Raw genomic sequence first — 14,118 nt, forward strand, 5'->3', positions numbered from 1 at the left:
CTGACCCTACCTCTCCCTTCCCTTTGGACTCAGCTCCCTCCTCCCACTCCTCCCCCATCTCCCATTTCTCCTCCCCAGGCTCCACTAACCTGGAAGCCCTGGCCCTCATCATCCTAGTTCTACCTCTCCTCCCTCTGCTCTTTACTCCCTCTTTCCCTCCCCTCTGCCTCCTGTCTTTCCGTGCTTCTCTCTTTTGTCTGCCCTTCACCTCTCCATGCTTTCCCTGCCTCTCCTCATCCTCCCTCTCCTGTCTTTGCGCCAATCCAGGGAGAGCCTGCGCCTCCATGGCCCCGACTACCTCCCCTAGCTCCTGTCTCTGCTTCTCTCCACTCCCCCACCGATTACCACATCCTTCTCTTTCCTCCCATCCAATCCCTCCTGTTGCCCTCCTCTCTGCCCCAGTATCCATTTCTCCCTCCCATTCCCCTCCGTCTTTTTTCCCTCTGTCTTTCTCTCTCCTTCCTCCCCTGGCAATTCAGGGCCCTCCTCTTCCTTGTCTCTCCAATCCTGGGCCTAGTCCTGCCACGCCCATCCTCCCGTCCCTCCTCTCCATGCTCACAATCGCTTCTCCCTCATCTTCTCCTCCTCTCCCCTCCCTCCCCTCCTCTCCTTCTCTACCCTCCTCCCCTCCCTAGCCTTGCCCTTCCTCCTTCCTTTCTGTCCTCCATCGGCTCCTCCCTCTTTGTCTCCTCCCCTCGGGTCTCGTCTCTCTTTAGCTCCGCCCCTCCCAGCCTCCTCTCGGATGCCCCGCCCCCAGCGACCACGCCTTCCGAGGCCCCGCCCCGCGCCGCAGCGACAAGATGGCGGCGGGCGGCAGCGGGCGCGCGTCTTGCCCGCCGGGGGTCGGGCCCGGGGCGGGCAGCCTGGGGCCCAGCGCCAACGCGGCCGCGGCCCCCAGCAACGCTGCCGCCTGTGCCCCGGGGCCTCCGCCGGCCCCGTCCCCGCCGCCTGGGCCCGGGACTGACGCGCAGGCCGTGGGCGACGAGCGCGACGACGCGGGCCCGGGCGCGCTGCTGCGCGAGCCCGTGTACAACTGGCAGGCCACCAAGCCCACGGTGCAGGAGCGCTTCGCCTTCCTCTTCAACAACGAGGTGCTGTGCGACGTGCACTTCCTGGTGGGCAAGGGGCTCAGCTCGCAGCGCGTCCCCGCGCACAGGTGGGCCGCCGGGACGTGCCCGGACCCTGCAACCCCAGTCCCTGCATCCCCGGACCCTGAACCCCACCCGGACCCTGCACCCCAGGAACCAACACCCTGGAACCCTGCACCCTACCCGGGACCGTGCATCACAGACCATGCACCCCACCTGGACCCTGCACTCCAAACCCTGTAGCTCACTCAGACCCTGCACCCATTCTGTTCCCCACCCGGATCCTGCACTTCACCTGGACCCTGCACCCGAGACCTTGAGTGCACCTCTACCAGGAGTGCACCTCAGACCCTGCACCCCCATCCAGGCCCTGCATCCCAGGGTCCTGTATCCCAAACCTTGAAGCCAGACCTTGTACTCTACTTGAACCCTGCAACCCAACCCTAATCCCAAGAACCTGGGCTGCACCCAGATTCTTTATTCCTAGATTCTACACTCCAGACCTTGTGTCCTAGAACCCTGCACCCCAAGAACTTGCAATCCGCTCGGCTCAGTATCATGTACCTACCTCAGACTCTACACCCCACCCAGACCTTTCACCACCACCTCTAGACCCTGAATCTGGGGCCTCAGCTTTTACCTTGGGATTGATTCCTGACTCCACCTCCCAACCTGAGCCTGATTCTCATGTCTCCCTTCCCACAGTGTAATTGTTGAACAGAGGAACCTCCCAGCCCTGGGGGTTCTCTTGGGTCCTGCCTCCCTTGAATCTGGTTCTAGGGCCCCCTCCGATCCCACTCATGACCGCCTAGATCCCCTCCTTACCCCACCGTCTCACCTCACACCATCTGACCTGTCACTATCAGCCTCTTGCCTCGTGTTCTTCCCCTGGCTTTGCAGCCTGTCTGAGCCATCACCCCCAGACCTCACCATGGCCCCAATGAGTTGAGCTCTTCAGGGGTTGGCATCAGTCTGGCACAGCCTCAGAAAGGATTGAGGCTTTTCAAGAGTCCTGTGTAAGCTGCGGTGACATGTACTGCCTGCCGACGCAGTTCTGGCCATGAGCCTGTTTGCGTGTGGTGGTTCGTCCGGCTAGGTGGCAGGGTGGGGAATGTGGGCGTTGGTGTGTGTAGACCTGGGGAAGGAGAGAAGTAGTCTCCTGCTCTTGGTGCCAGAGGGGCAGAGGTGATGGGGATTGTAGACCCAGAGCAAGAGGGATGAGGGGCTGTAGCCCCTGGAGAGCTTGTGGACTGGGGGGTTAGGGGTGGGGGACTGGGAGGAGGAACAGTGGCCAGTGGAGGGCCTGGCTTCCAAGTAGCTGAGGTTTCTTCGTGGTGCTGTGGAGGGTCGCTGAGAGGCTGGTGGTCTGACTTGTTGGAAGTCACCAGAAAGACCCTTCAGGTCCTTCTTTATGCTGAGTTCTCTGGGCCTCAATTTCCCTACCTGTGAACTGGACTCGTTTAGATAATCCCATCTGGGACTGCTCAAATGTGTTGCCTCCATATTGTGCTTGTAACAGTCTCTCCAGAAGGTTCTGTGGGGAAGGCACATGAGGTCTGCCAGTGTTGGCCTCCCTGTCTGGATCCCACCCACCAACAGTGTAGAAGCAGTGTGTGTGGTGACCCAGCCATGTGTGTGTGGTGACCCAGCCATGTGTGTGTGGTGACCCAGCCATGTGTGTGTGGTGACCCCAGCCATGTGTGTGTGGTGACCCAGCCATGTGTGTGTGGTGAACTCAGTTACTTCTCGGCTGAGGCAGGGGGATCGCAAACTCCAGGTCGATCTGAGCAACCTCGGGAGATGCTGTCAGAAAAACTAAAAAGACTCAGGTGTGGTGGCACAGGCCTTTAGTTCCAGCACTTGGGAAGCAGAGGCAAGTGGATCTCTGTGAGCTTCAGAGCCAGCATGGCCAATTGCAAGTTCCAGAACAGCCAGGGCTACTTCATGAGACCCTGTCTCAAAAACCAGAGAAAGATTTAAAAAAGAAACACAAGGAAACTGAAGGCTGAGGGCTTAGGAACCCCGTGAAGGGCTGGGGTGCAGCACACGTGTCAACCTGCTTCACTGCCCAGCACTGAAAAGTAAGATTGTTTTCAGGAGGCTGGAGACATGGCTTGTGCTTAAGAGGTTTTGTTGCTCTTGCCGAGGACTTTGGGATTCAACTCCCAGTGGCCACACTGGGTGCCTTAAAGCAGCTTGTAGCTCTAGTTCTCTGGGTTCTGAAGCCTCTGTTCCCAGAGGGCTGGAGAGATGGCTCAGCAGTTTAGAGCACTTCCTGAGGTCCCGAGTTCAATTCCCGGCAACCGCATGGTGACTGTGTAATGGGGTCTTGGGAGGACCTGGGTTCTAGAACCTGGCCTTCAGGACCCATGTCACACTATGTTCCTTTCGTTTTTGGGGTCCTGAGGAAGAATCCAGGGCAGTGTACAGGTGGACAGTCGCTCTCTACTGAGGCATACCCCGAGGTTCTGAATCCCTGTGGTTTCTGGCCACTTTGTGTGACCACAGAACCAGACAGAGCTACTGTAGTCAGAGTGATGGATGACTCAGAGTAAAGGCAGTACCTGCAGGGCTCCCGGCCACTCCATCAAGGTCACAAATGACATGGAGCTTTTCCGGAGTCTGTCAAGCACAGAGGGGTGCCAGGCCCCTACTGTGGCTGGGTCCTGGCTGGGCACCTGGACTGACATTGGAGAAAAGCTCTGTGGCACTTTGGGCCACTCAGAGAAGCAGGATGGCAGCTGACTGGTGCCTGTCACCTGCATGTGGGAGGGAGGCCAAGACAGAAGGACCAGAGGGTCAAGATCATCTTTGGCTGCAGAGTGAGTTAGAGGCCACCCTGGGCTACATGAGTCTCTGTCTACAAAACAAACCAAGACTTGAGGAGACAGTGGATAAAGTTTGTACTGACATAAAAGCTGGACAGACAGCTAAGAAGATAGGGGATTCTTGGAGCAACCTAGGGGTTCAGTGAAAGATCCTGTCTCAGTAGACAAAGTGGAGAGCACTCGTGACAGATGCCCGTACTGACCTGGCCCGAAAAGTAATTAAAAGGACCAAACAAGAAGGGCTTTCGGCTGGGCCGGATGTAGCTCAGTGGTGAGTTCTCTTGGATTTGAGCCCCAGTCTTAAAAAAAAAGTTTTGACCAGCTATATAGTCTCCATAGCAACTCGGCTGGAACCATAGGCAGGAGTTTCAATAAGCAGTTTTGTTCAAGCAAAATAGTTTTGCAAGAACCTCTGTGTGTGTGTGTCTGTCTGTCTGTCTGTCCGTCTGTCCCCAGTGCATGTTCTAATGTTTTTGCTGTTTGTTTTTGAGACAGGCTGTTTAGAAAGTACTGCAGTCTCCCAGCCTGGCCCTCCTTTTTTTTTTTTTTTTTTTTTTTTTTTTTTTTTTTTTTTCTCGAGACAGGGTTTCTCTGTGTAGCCCTGGCTGTCCTGGAACTCACTCTGTAGACCAGGCTGGCCTCAAACTCAGAAATCCGCCTGCCTCTGCCTCCCAAGTGCTGGGATTAAAGGCGTGTGCCACCACCGCCCGGCCAGCCTGGCCCTCCTAAGCCCTGGATGCCAGACCTGCCCTCTAGGCCCTGGCCCTTTGGTAATTTCTGAGGAGCCACTCACCCACCCAGCATTTTCCAAGGTAGCTGCAGTTTCCACACTGTCTTGCCACATGGCTTCTGAAGCCACCTGGGTCCACTTGGGGACAGTGGGCACAGTCCCTGCCTACATGCTTCTCCTTGGGGTGTGGGTGCATGACTCCTCAACGCTGCCCCTTGAGGTCCCTTGTGAAACCATCATCTTCATGCCTCCTTGTGGACAGGTCCACAGGTTTGCCGACCATCCTATTTTGGGACACATGGCTTCCCTTTGTTGTGTGTCCTGTCTGACGGAGTTGAGGCTAGAGCCTAGGCCTTGTGTCTGCTATGTACTCACCCTGGCTTAGGAGGGCCAGGCTGGGAGTCTGTCATCACAGGGCTTAGGAGGGCCAGGCTGGGAGTCTGTCATCACAGGGCTTAGGAGGGCCAGGCTGGCCGGGTGGTGGTGCCACACCACCCACTCCCTTTGTATGGTTTTGTTTGATTTTGAGACTGGGTCTTGCTACAGAGCCCAAGCTGGCCCCAGCTAACCACAGTTCTCCTGCCTCTGACTCCTGGGGCCTGCAGTGACAGAGGTCAGGCTCCACGCTTGGGGGCTGCAGTGACAGAGGTCAGGCTCCACGCTTGGGGGCTGCAGTGACAGAGGTCAGGCTCCACGCCTGGGGGCTGCAGTGACAGAGGTCAGGCTCCACGCCTGGGGGCTGCAGTGACAGAGGTCAGGCTCCACGCCTGGGGGCTGCAGTGACAGAGGTCAGGCTCCACGCCTGGCTGATTTATTGTAGTTCTTAGTTCATTCCGTGTCAGCTGGGAAAACCAGCACTCATTGTAGTTTCTAAACTTCTCTTCATAGCTGGGCATGCTGGCATCTTTAATCCCAGCACTCAGGAGGCAGAGGCAGGAGGATCTCTCTTGAGTTCCAGGCTAGCCTGGTCTACAAAGCAAGTATAGAACTACACATAGGAAACCTATCTCAACAAATGAGAAGAACAGATTTATTTCTCATTGTGTGTGTGCCATGTGTCTTCGTGTGTGTGTGTGTGTGTGTTTATGCCTGTGTGTTCAGGTCTCTGCTCCTGTTGTGAGTATGTGTTCATACATGCGTTCGTGTGTGTTCATGCAGGCTCCGCTTGCATAGTCCAGGCATTGGGTCCCTGGAACCGGCTGTGAGCTACACTGGGTTCTTTGCAGGAGTGGTGTGTGGTCTTAACCATTGAACCATCTGTCCAGTCCTGGTTCATCATTTCAATTGACTTGAGCATGGCTCACTGAGACCAAGCCCACTGACCACTGCAGGCTGCACCACTGTCCAGCACTTGACATCTGCCCAAGGCTAGCTCCTGAGTCCTCCCCAGTCTCTGGTTCCCCGTCTGGGCCATGTGAGTAGCCTTGTTCCTGTTTATGGCTGTGTGGTGCTCCAGTGTGGAGGTAGAGCACACCGTGTGTCTGACCACATTCAGTGGGTTGCGTTTGGCATGCATGTGTGTCCCTGTGTCTTACAAAGAGCTGCAGAGGGACAAGGGAAAGACTGGTGACTAAACTCTGAAGGCAGCTGGGTGTCTGCAGGAGGGCGGAGGCTGTGACAAGCAGTATGGCCTGGTCACCCCCTGGATGGGTCACCTCATTGCTGTGAATCACAGAAGGCCAGGTGTGAGCATCCTGGCAGGCGCTCTGGCTCTGCCGGTGCAGCTGTGTCCCTGAGTCTCTGCTTTGGGTCTTTGCGTGGGGCATGGCTTCCCTGTGAGGACTAGATGCTTCCTAACCAGGAAGAAGCACAGGCAAAGAGGTTATTCCTGACTTAATGCTGCGTGGGCCCGGGAACGCTGTGTGGGGCTGAGCAGTCGTCCCCCAGCCCCCACCCACGGACCAGGATGGGGACAGGAGCTTGCAGGCTGGAGAGCCCTGACTGAGATGTGTCTTTCCACCATTGGGACCCAGAGCCAAGACCTGGTCCAGACAGGCAGCTACATTGTTTCCAAGACTCCCAACTCTAGTTCCTGATGCCCGAAAGCTTGTGGCCACACAGCCCAGCATCTGCCTCCGCTTGTCCTCAGCCATCTCCACTTAGATTTTGCAGCGATGGTCATGAAATCTACAGGCATACACATGCTACGAGGGTGCTATACTGCTGAACCACGCCCCCAGCCCCTCACTGGGGGATTCTGGGCGGGGCTCCGTCCTGACCACGCCCCCAGCCCCCTCACTGGGGGATTCTAAGCTCCACCCTTGATCATTAGTCTTTTCCTTTTTGCATTTTTGAGATAAGGTCTCATTGACTTGCTCAGCTTGTCCTGAATTCCTGCTTTGGTTTCTGAATAACTGGAAATAGGGCATCTCCTGCCAGCTGTCAGCTTTCTTGGTATGTCTGTTCCTGTTTCCCTCCCAAAGATCCCCGTCATGCAGTTAGACCCCTGTTTTCTGGGTGCGCTTGATTGCTACCTAGGGGGTGGTAGTGGCTGTCTGGTCTGACCCCGGCGTCCAAGGTGAGGTCAGTGGTGGCCACACTCTCGGCAGGATGGAGCCTAGGTCCTGTGGAGGCTTGCAGGGCCTTGTGCAGCTTGAGCAGGGCTTCTGATACGGCTCCTAGCTCTGCCCTACGCATGGTGCATGGGCCCATCTGCCTAGCCAGGGTGTCCAGCTGGAGACGCTGCTCACAGCCACCCCATCACTGTGGGGACAGTTGAGTGGGACATATTCACAGAGCAAGCTTATTCCTGTGACTCAGCAGTCATTTTCATGCTCGTGCACGACAGGGCACTCACTGGGCTGGCCCTGTGATTATTAGAAGAACATGAGCTGTGTCCTGAGCCAAGTCACTGAGAGTCTTGAGGCTGGCCACCATGCCTGCCATGCATGCATGCATGCATGCATCCATCCATCCATCCATCAATCGTGCCTTGGCCCATCCACACTGCAGCAGCTGGAGTGGTCACGGCAGTCCCATGACCCTGCTGCTTCTCATCCCCAGCACCACAGGCCCCGTTGTTCTTAGGCCTTCGCATCCTCCCTGAGCTGTCGGTTCTGACCCAAGCTGTCTCGTCACTGGGGTGTTGTCTGCTTCCCCATGTTGAGGGTCAGGTCCCCAAGCTTGTCACTAAGTCCTAGAGAAATGAGGGTAGGGAAGGGAGTGGGTGGGGGGAGAACTCGATTCCTGAGGGGGGCAGAAGGGCTGAGGGAAGGGAGGAAGGAAGAGGGAGACACACAGAAAGAATGTCGACCGACCCTCATGTTGGCCTCCACAGCCTCCTCTTCCTAGTTCCCTCCTTCTAGAAGGATCCCAGGCCTGGGAAGGCCTCTACAAGCGTTGGCAGGAGTCTCTGCAGGCAGGTGTGGCAGGAGACACTGGCTGGCCTGGGCCAGATGGAGGCCACGAGCAGGACTAATGGACAGACGCCCTCTGTTCTTACACAGGTTTGTGCTGGCTGTGGGCAGCGCTGTCTTTGATGCCATGTTCAACGGGGGTATGGCTACCACGTCCTCTGAGATTGAGCTTCCTGATGTGGAGCCTGCGGCCTTCCTGGCACTGCTCAAGTACGTTTCCCGGCGGTTCTGACCGAGGTGGGGTAGTAGAGTGTGGAAAGACAGACAGACCCCTGGGGACGCCTGCAGAGCCCACCAGGGCAGCATGCTAGAACTTTGCTGGAGAGATGGCTCAGCACCCTGGTTGCTCAGTGGTTCCTAGGCACCGCCAAGCCCAATTCCAGGGGTCTAACACCCTCTGGCTCTTCAAGCCACACTCTTCACACAATGCATATACATACTGTTTTTAACCTTTTAAAAGAAGATTTAAAATTTTGTTAATGTTTTGAAATAGTCTGTATCCAAAAATGGCAAGCGTGCTGTATGCCATGCATAACGTGTGGTGTGGGATGGAACCCCAGGCTTTGTGCCCACCCAGCCCATGATCAGCAGTGTGGACAAGCATGCTGTCCCCACTGGGGCCTGGGCTCCGAGCGATTTGCCCATGGCTGCCTAAGCTCCGCCTCAGGGCCAGGGCTGTGGACTTGCCGATTCTAGCAGGTTCCTGAACCGTGTTCTGCAAACCTGTGGTGCCTGGCCGGATGGAGTGGCTGCGGGGTCACACTGTCACAGTCTGTGTGTCCTGCAGGTTCCTGTACTCGGATGAAGTGCAGATTGGACCCGAGACAGTGATGACCACACTGTACACAGCCAAGAAGTACGCGGTGCCCGCGCTGGAGGCTCACTGTGTGGAGTTCCTGAAGAAGCACCTGCGGGCCGACAACGCCTTCATGCTGCTCACACAGGTAGGGTCCAGCCCCTCCTGGGACTCTGCGGGTGACACTCTGCATGTGACACGCCTGTGTGACCACACTGAGGCTGGAGGCTGCCACGTCCTCAGCCACTGGCCACTCTTTCTCTCTTTCTTCCCTGCCTCCCTCCCTCCCTCCCTCTCTCTTCTCTCTCTTTTGTTGTTGTTTTGGTTTTGGAGATGGGGGGTCCTGAACTCACAGATCCACCTGCCTCTGCCTCCTCAGTTCTGAGATCACAGGTGTGCGCCACCACACCGCCCTCACACCCTGGGCCTCTGCTTTAGTTTCTCAGTTTGTGCATGCATGTGTGTGTGTGCGTGCGTGTATATGTGTGTGTGTGCGTGCATGTGTGTATAGGTGTGTGTCTGCATGTGTGTGTGTGTATGTGTGTGTAGATGTGGGGGGTGTGTGTGCATGCGCATGTGTATATGTGTGTAGGTATGCATGTGCGTGTGGGGGTGTGTGGGGGTGTGCATGCGCTTGTGTGTGTGTGTAGGTGTGCATGTGCATGTGTGTGTGTGTAGGTGTTTCCAGAAGACACTGGCCTCCTCTCATGCTGGAGTTCCTCGCTGCTGTGGCTGGGATCTGAGCCGGCTCCTCTGCACTAACCTCTCAGCTCTCTACCTGGGCCTGGACTGCAGACTAGGCTAGCCTGTACTACTCTGGGTGTGGGTGTGGGTGTGGGTGTGGCTCGGGCATGTGGTGGGTAGAGGACATTTTTGCATGAAGTCAGTTCTGTCCCCAGAAGTCAGGTCTTGGAGTCCCCAAGTTCGAACGCAGGCTTGGTGGCAAGCACCTTTACCCACTGGGCCTTGTTGTTGGCCACACCCAGCTCCTTGAGTGTGTGCTGAACCCTCTACTGAGCTCTCCCAGGCTCTCCTGGTGCTTTGGTTACTGTGGTTTCCATTTCTGACGTGTGTGGACATGAGAGGAATCCTGGCCCTTGCTCCTCAGAGCTCAGTTCTAGGGGTGGCCGCAGACCCCAGGTGCAGTGGCAGCACTGTCACCTGCTGGTGCTCAGATTGACCTGAGCACTTTATCCCCCTGCCTCGGTGCTGACCTTACCCTCTCTCTAGGCACGGCTCTTCGATGAACCACAGCTGGCCAGCCTGTGCCTGGAGAGCATAGACAAGAACACGGCTGACGCCATTGCTGCCGAGGGCTTCACCGACATTGACCTGGGTGAGTGAGTCGGGCCAGTGCCAGCCAAGTTGTGAGGGTCGTGTGGGCAGGGAAACGGCGGGGCATTGAAGATGACAGGAAACCCACCTCCTAAGTAACATGACACAGTCAGACGGGGTGGCACAGATTCAGTGGGACTTGGTAGCAGGGCTTGGCCTGTGTGTGAGGACCCGCCCTCCCATTCTGGGGTCATTGTGATTCCGGCTAGGGAGACTTCCTGGGCCTCTCTGGTAACGTCTGCAGCTGCACTAGACGCGCCCTGTGACTCCTGCTGATGGCTTTGTAGGCAAAATAGTTTCTGAGAAGATACTAGACTGTTAGAGTGTCAGAACCAGAGTGAACGATTGCAGGATGCTGGGAGGAGGCTGAGGCAGGAGGATTGCTGTGAGTTACAGACCTTCCTAGGCTATAGAATGAGACTCTTTCTCAAAACTAGGGCTAGGGCCCAGCTGGTGTGGCGACTTCTTGCCTGTGACCCCCACACCCCCTCATCCCCATACGCAGGAGCTAAGGCAGGAGGGCAGGCTCGGTGCTAGCCTTGGCTACACAGTGGTTTCAAGTCCAGTCTGAACTCCATGAGATTGTGTGGAAGGAAAGAAGATCAGAAGGACAGGAGGAAGAAGGAAGGAAGGAAGGAAGGAAGGAAGGAAGGAAGGAAGGAAGGAAGGAGAGGGGAGAGGAGAGGAGAGGAGAGGAGAGGAGAGGAGAGGAGAGGAGAGGAGAGGAGAGGAGAGGAGAGGAGAGACAGTGCTTGGGGAGGGCCATGTGTCAATAAAACTTTATCGATAGACATGGACAGAGGGCCCTGATTGCCAAGCCCTGGCTCTAAGGCGGAACATGCGTGGGCGTGTCTCCGCGTGGCCCCGGGCTCACAGCCTCTCTCCCACAGACACACTGGTGGCGGTGCTGGAGCGAGACACCCTGGGCATCCGTGAGGTTCGGCTCTTCAATGCAGTCGTGCGCTGGTCGGAGGCTGAGTGTCAACGGCGGCAACTTCAGGTGACACCTGAGAACAAGAGGAAGGTGCTGGGCAAGGCCCTGGGGCTCATCCGCTTCCCCCTGATGACCATTGAGGAGTTTGCAGCAGGTAACAGACTTGAATGGCAGCTGCTGCCTCATGGCCCCTCCCACCCACACCCATCAGGCTATGATCTGGGAACACTACCTGCGACTCTGGGGTCTCCAGCCATGGGGACCGTGTCTTACCAGCCACTCAGGATTCAGTTTTGGGCAGGACTCAGTAGATGAGTTGCCTGGTGTGCATGGGTTTGGCGTCTGCCGCCTTCCCGGAGCCCTGGCCTAGGAGCCTGTGCGTGGACCGGCAGGGTGCGGGCTCCACCCGATAGAAAGAAGCAAGGCTGCTCTGCAGCGGGAGGACTAGAGGGACCATACGTGTGGGAGCGGGCCAGCCCAAAATGCCAGGCAGAAGGGCACTGTGCTGGGTCCCGGGAAGGAGGCACCCCTCAATTTGGCCAGGTCCTGACAGTGAGATACCCCACCCTGAGGCCAGGTCCTGACAGTGAGATACCACACCCTGAGACCAGGTCCTGACAGTGAGATACCCCACCCTGAGGCCAGGTCCTGACAGTGAGATACCCCACCCTGAGGCCAGGTCCTGACAGTGAGATACCCCACCCTGAGGCCAGGTCCTGAGTGTGCCTTCCCTTCCTGCTGTCAGCCAGCCCTCTGCCCGCAGGCCCGGCACAGTCCGGCATCCTGGTGGACCGGGAGGTGGTCAGCCTCTTCCTACATTTTACTGTCAACCCCAAGCCACGTGTGGAGTTCATTGATCGGCCCCGGTGCTGCTTGCGGGGCAAGGAGTGTAGCATTAACCGGTTCCAGCAGGTGGAGAGCCGCTGGGGCTACAGCGGCACCAGTGACCGCATCAGGTGAGACCTTGGCGGCTTAGGTGGGAAGGGAGTGGACAGTGGGGACTGGGCAGCGGTAGATGAGACCTCGGTCCGCAGTGGACAGCGTGCCCACCCCACAGCCCATGGCCGCTGTAGCTGCCTAAGTTCGCACACTGTCCATCTGCCACTCAGTTCCTTCCGCAGGTTCTCGGTCAGCAAGCGCATCTTTGTGGTGGGCTTTGGGCTCTATGGATCCATCCACGGGCCTACTGACTACCAAGTGAACATCCAGGTAGCCTGCCAGCCCCTTCCCTGGCCATGCTGCCAGCCTGCCTCCTAGGCACACCCCCACACAGCCTGGTCCCACATGTGTCCCGTGAGGCTCTCGCTATGCCCCCAGCACACCCGTCTCCTTGAAAGCATGCCCAAGTGCCCAGGCCACGCCCTCATGAGTCCCTGTAGTCCCTGCTTGGCCGCTGAGCAGCCTCTGTCCCTAGATCATCCATACGGACAGCAACACGGTCCTTGGCCAGAATGACACAGGTTTCAGCTGCGACGGTTCTGCCAGCACCTTCCGTGTTATGTTCAAGGAGCCCGTGGAGGTCTTGCCCAGTGTGAACTACACCGCCTGTGCCACGCTGAAGGTGGGCCTCACTACACACAACGGTTGGCTTGTTCCCGGTCCCTGCAGGCTGCAGGTGCCCTTCTGTGGGTGGGAGCAAAGGCCTGGGGCATCCTGACTTCACTATGCCTCCTACCTCACCTCCTCCAGGGCCCGGACTCGCACTATGGCACCAAAGGTCTACGCAAGGTGACCCATGAATCCCCTACCACAGGGGCTAAGACCTGCTTCACCTTCTGTTACGCAGCTGGGAACAACAATGGCACATCTGTGGAGGATGGGCAGATCCCCGAGGTCATCTTCTACACCTAGGCCATTCACCCAGGTCACCCTGCCAGCCACAGGCTGCCTCCCTCCCCACCACTTCCCACATCATCACGGAAGAGGCTGCCTGTGTCCACCGTGACAAGTAAGACCGCCTGTCCCAAGGCACTGGGGAGGTGGTTAAGCCATGGGCTGGGCCCTTTCGAGACAGTCACTCAGTCTTGGGGGCAGAGTGCCTGGCCTTGGATGGACAGCGGTCAGTCCCTGAAGCTCAGGACAGCAGGCCAGCTCCAAGCCCGGTGCTGTCCGGCCCCTCCGTTCTCTGCAACTGCACATGCAATGCACTCGAGCCCACACTCGGCTGGAGCCGCCCGGCCTCTCCTCCAGCCGTCTGGGCTTCGTCCCTTTCCAGCTCCGCTGCTCCATGGGGCGTCCCAGGTCTGACCTGTGCGCTGTTGCCCCCTGAAGCCTTGGCCTCCTGGGCACGTACACAGAGTTTCTGGGAGCTCTGTCCTTCTGGGAGCTCTGCCCTAGCGTGGGTGACATGTGGGCTATGGTTCTTACTTCTCATAGCAGCAGCAGTGCCTGGCCAGCGCTGTCCACCCATCTGAAGCGGACAGGCTCTCACTGGTGTGTACAGCGGCGCTCAGCCTTGAGCCTGCAGGGCCTGAGCCATGCGCGGGTCAGACCCATCAAGATGCGCTGGGTACCTGCCAGCCTCACGTGGAACCCAGGGCGACCACAGAACACCCCTGTACATACCACAGCCCTGGCCCTCTGACAGGCCACCACACACCTGTCCAGTGATGTTCCACAAGGCGCAATCTCCAGTTTGGGGTTTCACTTCCTCATGTCTCTGTACCAGTGGCGGCCTGCCTAGAACCCATGCCCATCCCAAAGCCATGGGAGGTGTGCCCTCCACACTGTGTCCCCAAATGATTTTTTTTTTAAATAAAGGAAAACATCTGCCTTGAAGCACTGAGTGCCACATCCTCTGAGTGTTACACGGCTGGGAGCCAGGTGCGTTAGCCACCCTCACTGTCCTCTGAGGACACCTTCACAGTACGCCGAGGGGAGCAAAAAAGCAGGCAGCCAGGGCCAAGGTCCTGAGATGTGGACTGCCATCTCAGTCCCTAGGAGGCAGAGGCTGGAGGTCTGGAGTCCAGGGCTAGCCTAGGGTACATGACACCTGGCTGGTTTTATGACAAAAGAGCTAAAGAGTTCAGTGATTGAGTACCTGCTGCTCCT

The 14,118-nt window shown here is 57.4% G+C and overlaps 1 protein-coding gene across 5 annotated transcripts; it reads left to right on the forward strand.

Annotated features, from left to right (window-relative positions):
- Window positions 1-785: 785 nt before the first annotated feature.
- Btbd2 (BTB domain containing 2) lies at window positions 786-13,845 on the forward strand. Of its 5 annotated transcripts, none has more exons than XM_076919401.1 (9): window positions 786-1,156; window positions 8,093-8,212; window positions 8,790-8,946; window positions 10,029-10,134; window positions 11,024-11,221; window positions 11,813-12,023; window positions 12,177-12,276; window positions 12,482-12,628; window positions 12,757-13,845. In XM_076919401.1, exons 1-9 carry the CDS (start codon window positions 801-803, stop codon window positions 12,916-12,918), a joined length of 1,557 nt encoding a protein of 518 aa, XP_076775516.1. In that variant the 5' UTR covers window positions 786-800; the 3' UTR covers window positions 12,919-13,845. The 5 variants fall into 5 exon arrangements, with proteins under 5 accessions (XP_076775516.1, XP_076775517.1, XP_076775518.1 ...); XM_076919402.1 differs by having other exon boundaries at window positions 12,854-13,845; XM_076919403.1 differs by having other exon boundaries at window positions 12,189-12,276.
- Window positions 13,846-14,118: the final 273 nt, after the last annotated feature.

Source organism: Arvicanthis niloticus, chromosome 22, assembly GCF_011762505.2.
Source record: "Arvicanthis niloticus isolate mArvNil1 chromosome 22, mArvNil1.pat.X, whole genome shotgun sequence".
NCBI lineage: Eukaryota > Metazoa > Chordata > Mammalia > Rodentia > Muridae > Arvicanthis > Arvicanthis niloticus.

Bases quoted from the DNA above. Each gene is read 5' to 3' on its own strand.
- Btbd2 (XM_076919401.1), top strand. From the start codon at position 801: ATGGCGGCGGGCGGCAGCGGGCGCGCGTCTTGCCCGCCGGGGGTCGGG. The intron at 1,157-8,092 runs GTGGGCCGCCGG...GTTCTTACACAG, and splicing joins CAGCGCGTCCCCGCGCACAG to GTTTGTGCTGGCTGTGGGCA. The intron at 10,135-11,023 runs GTGAGTGAGTCG...TCTCTCCCACAG, and splicing joins CTTCACCGACATTGACCTGG to ACACACTGGTGGCGGTGCTG.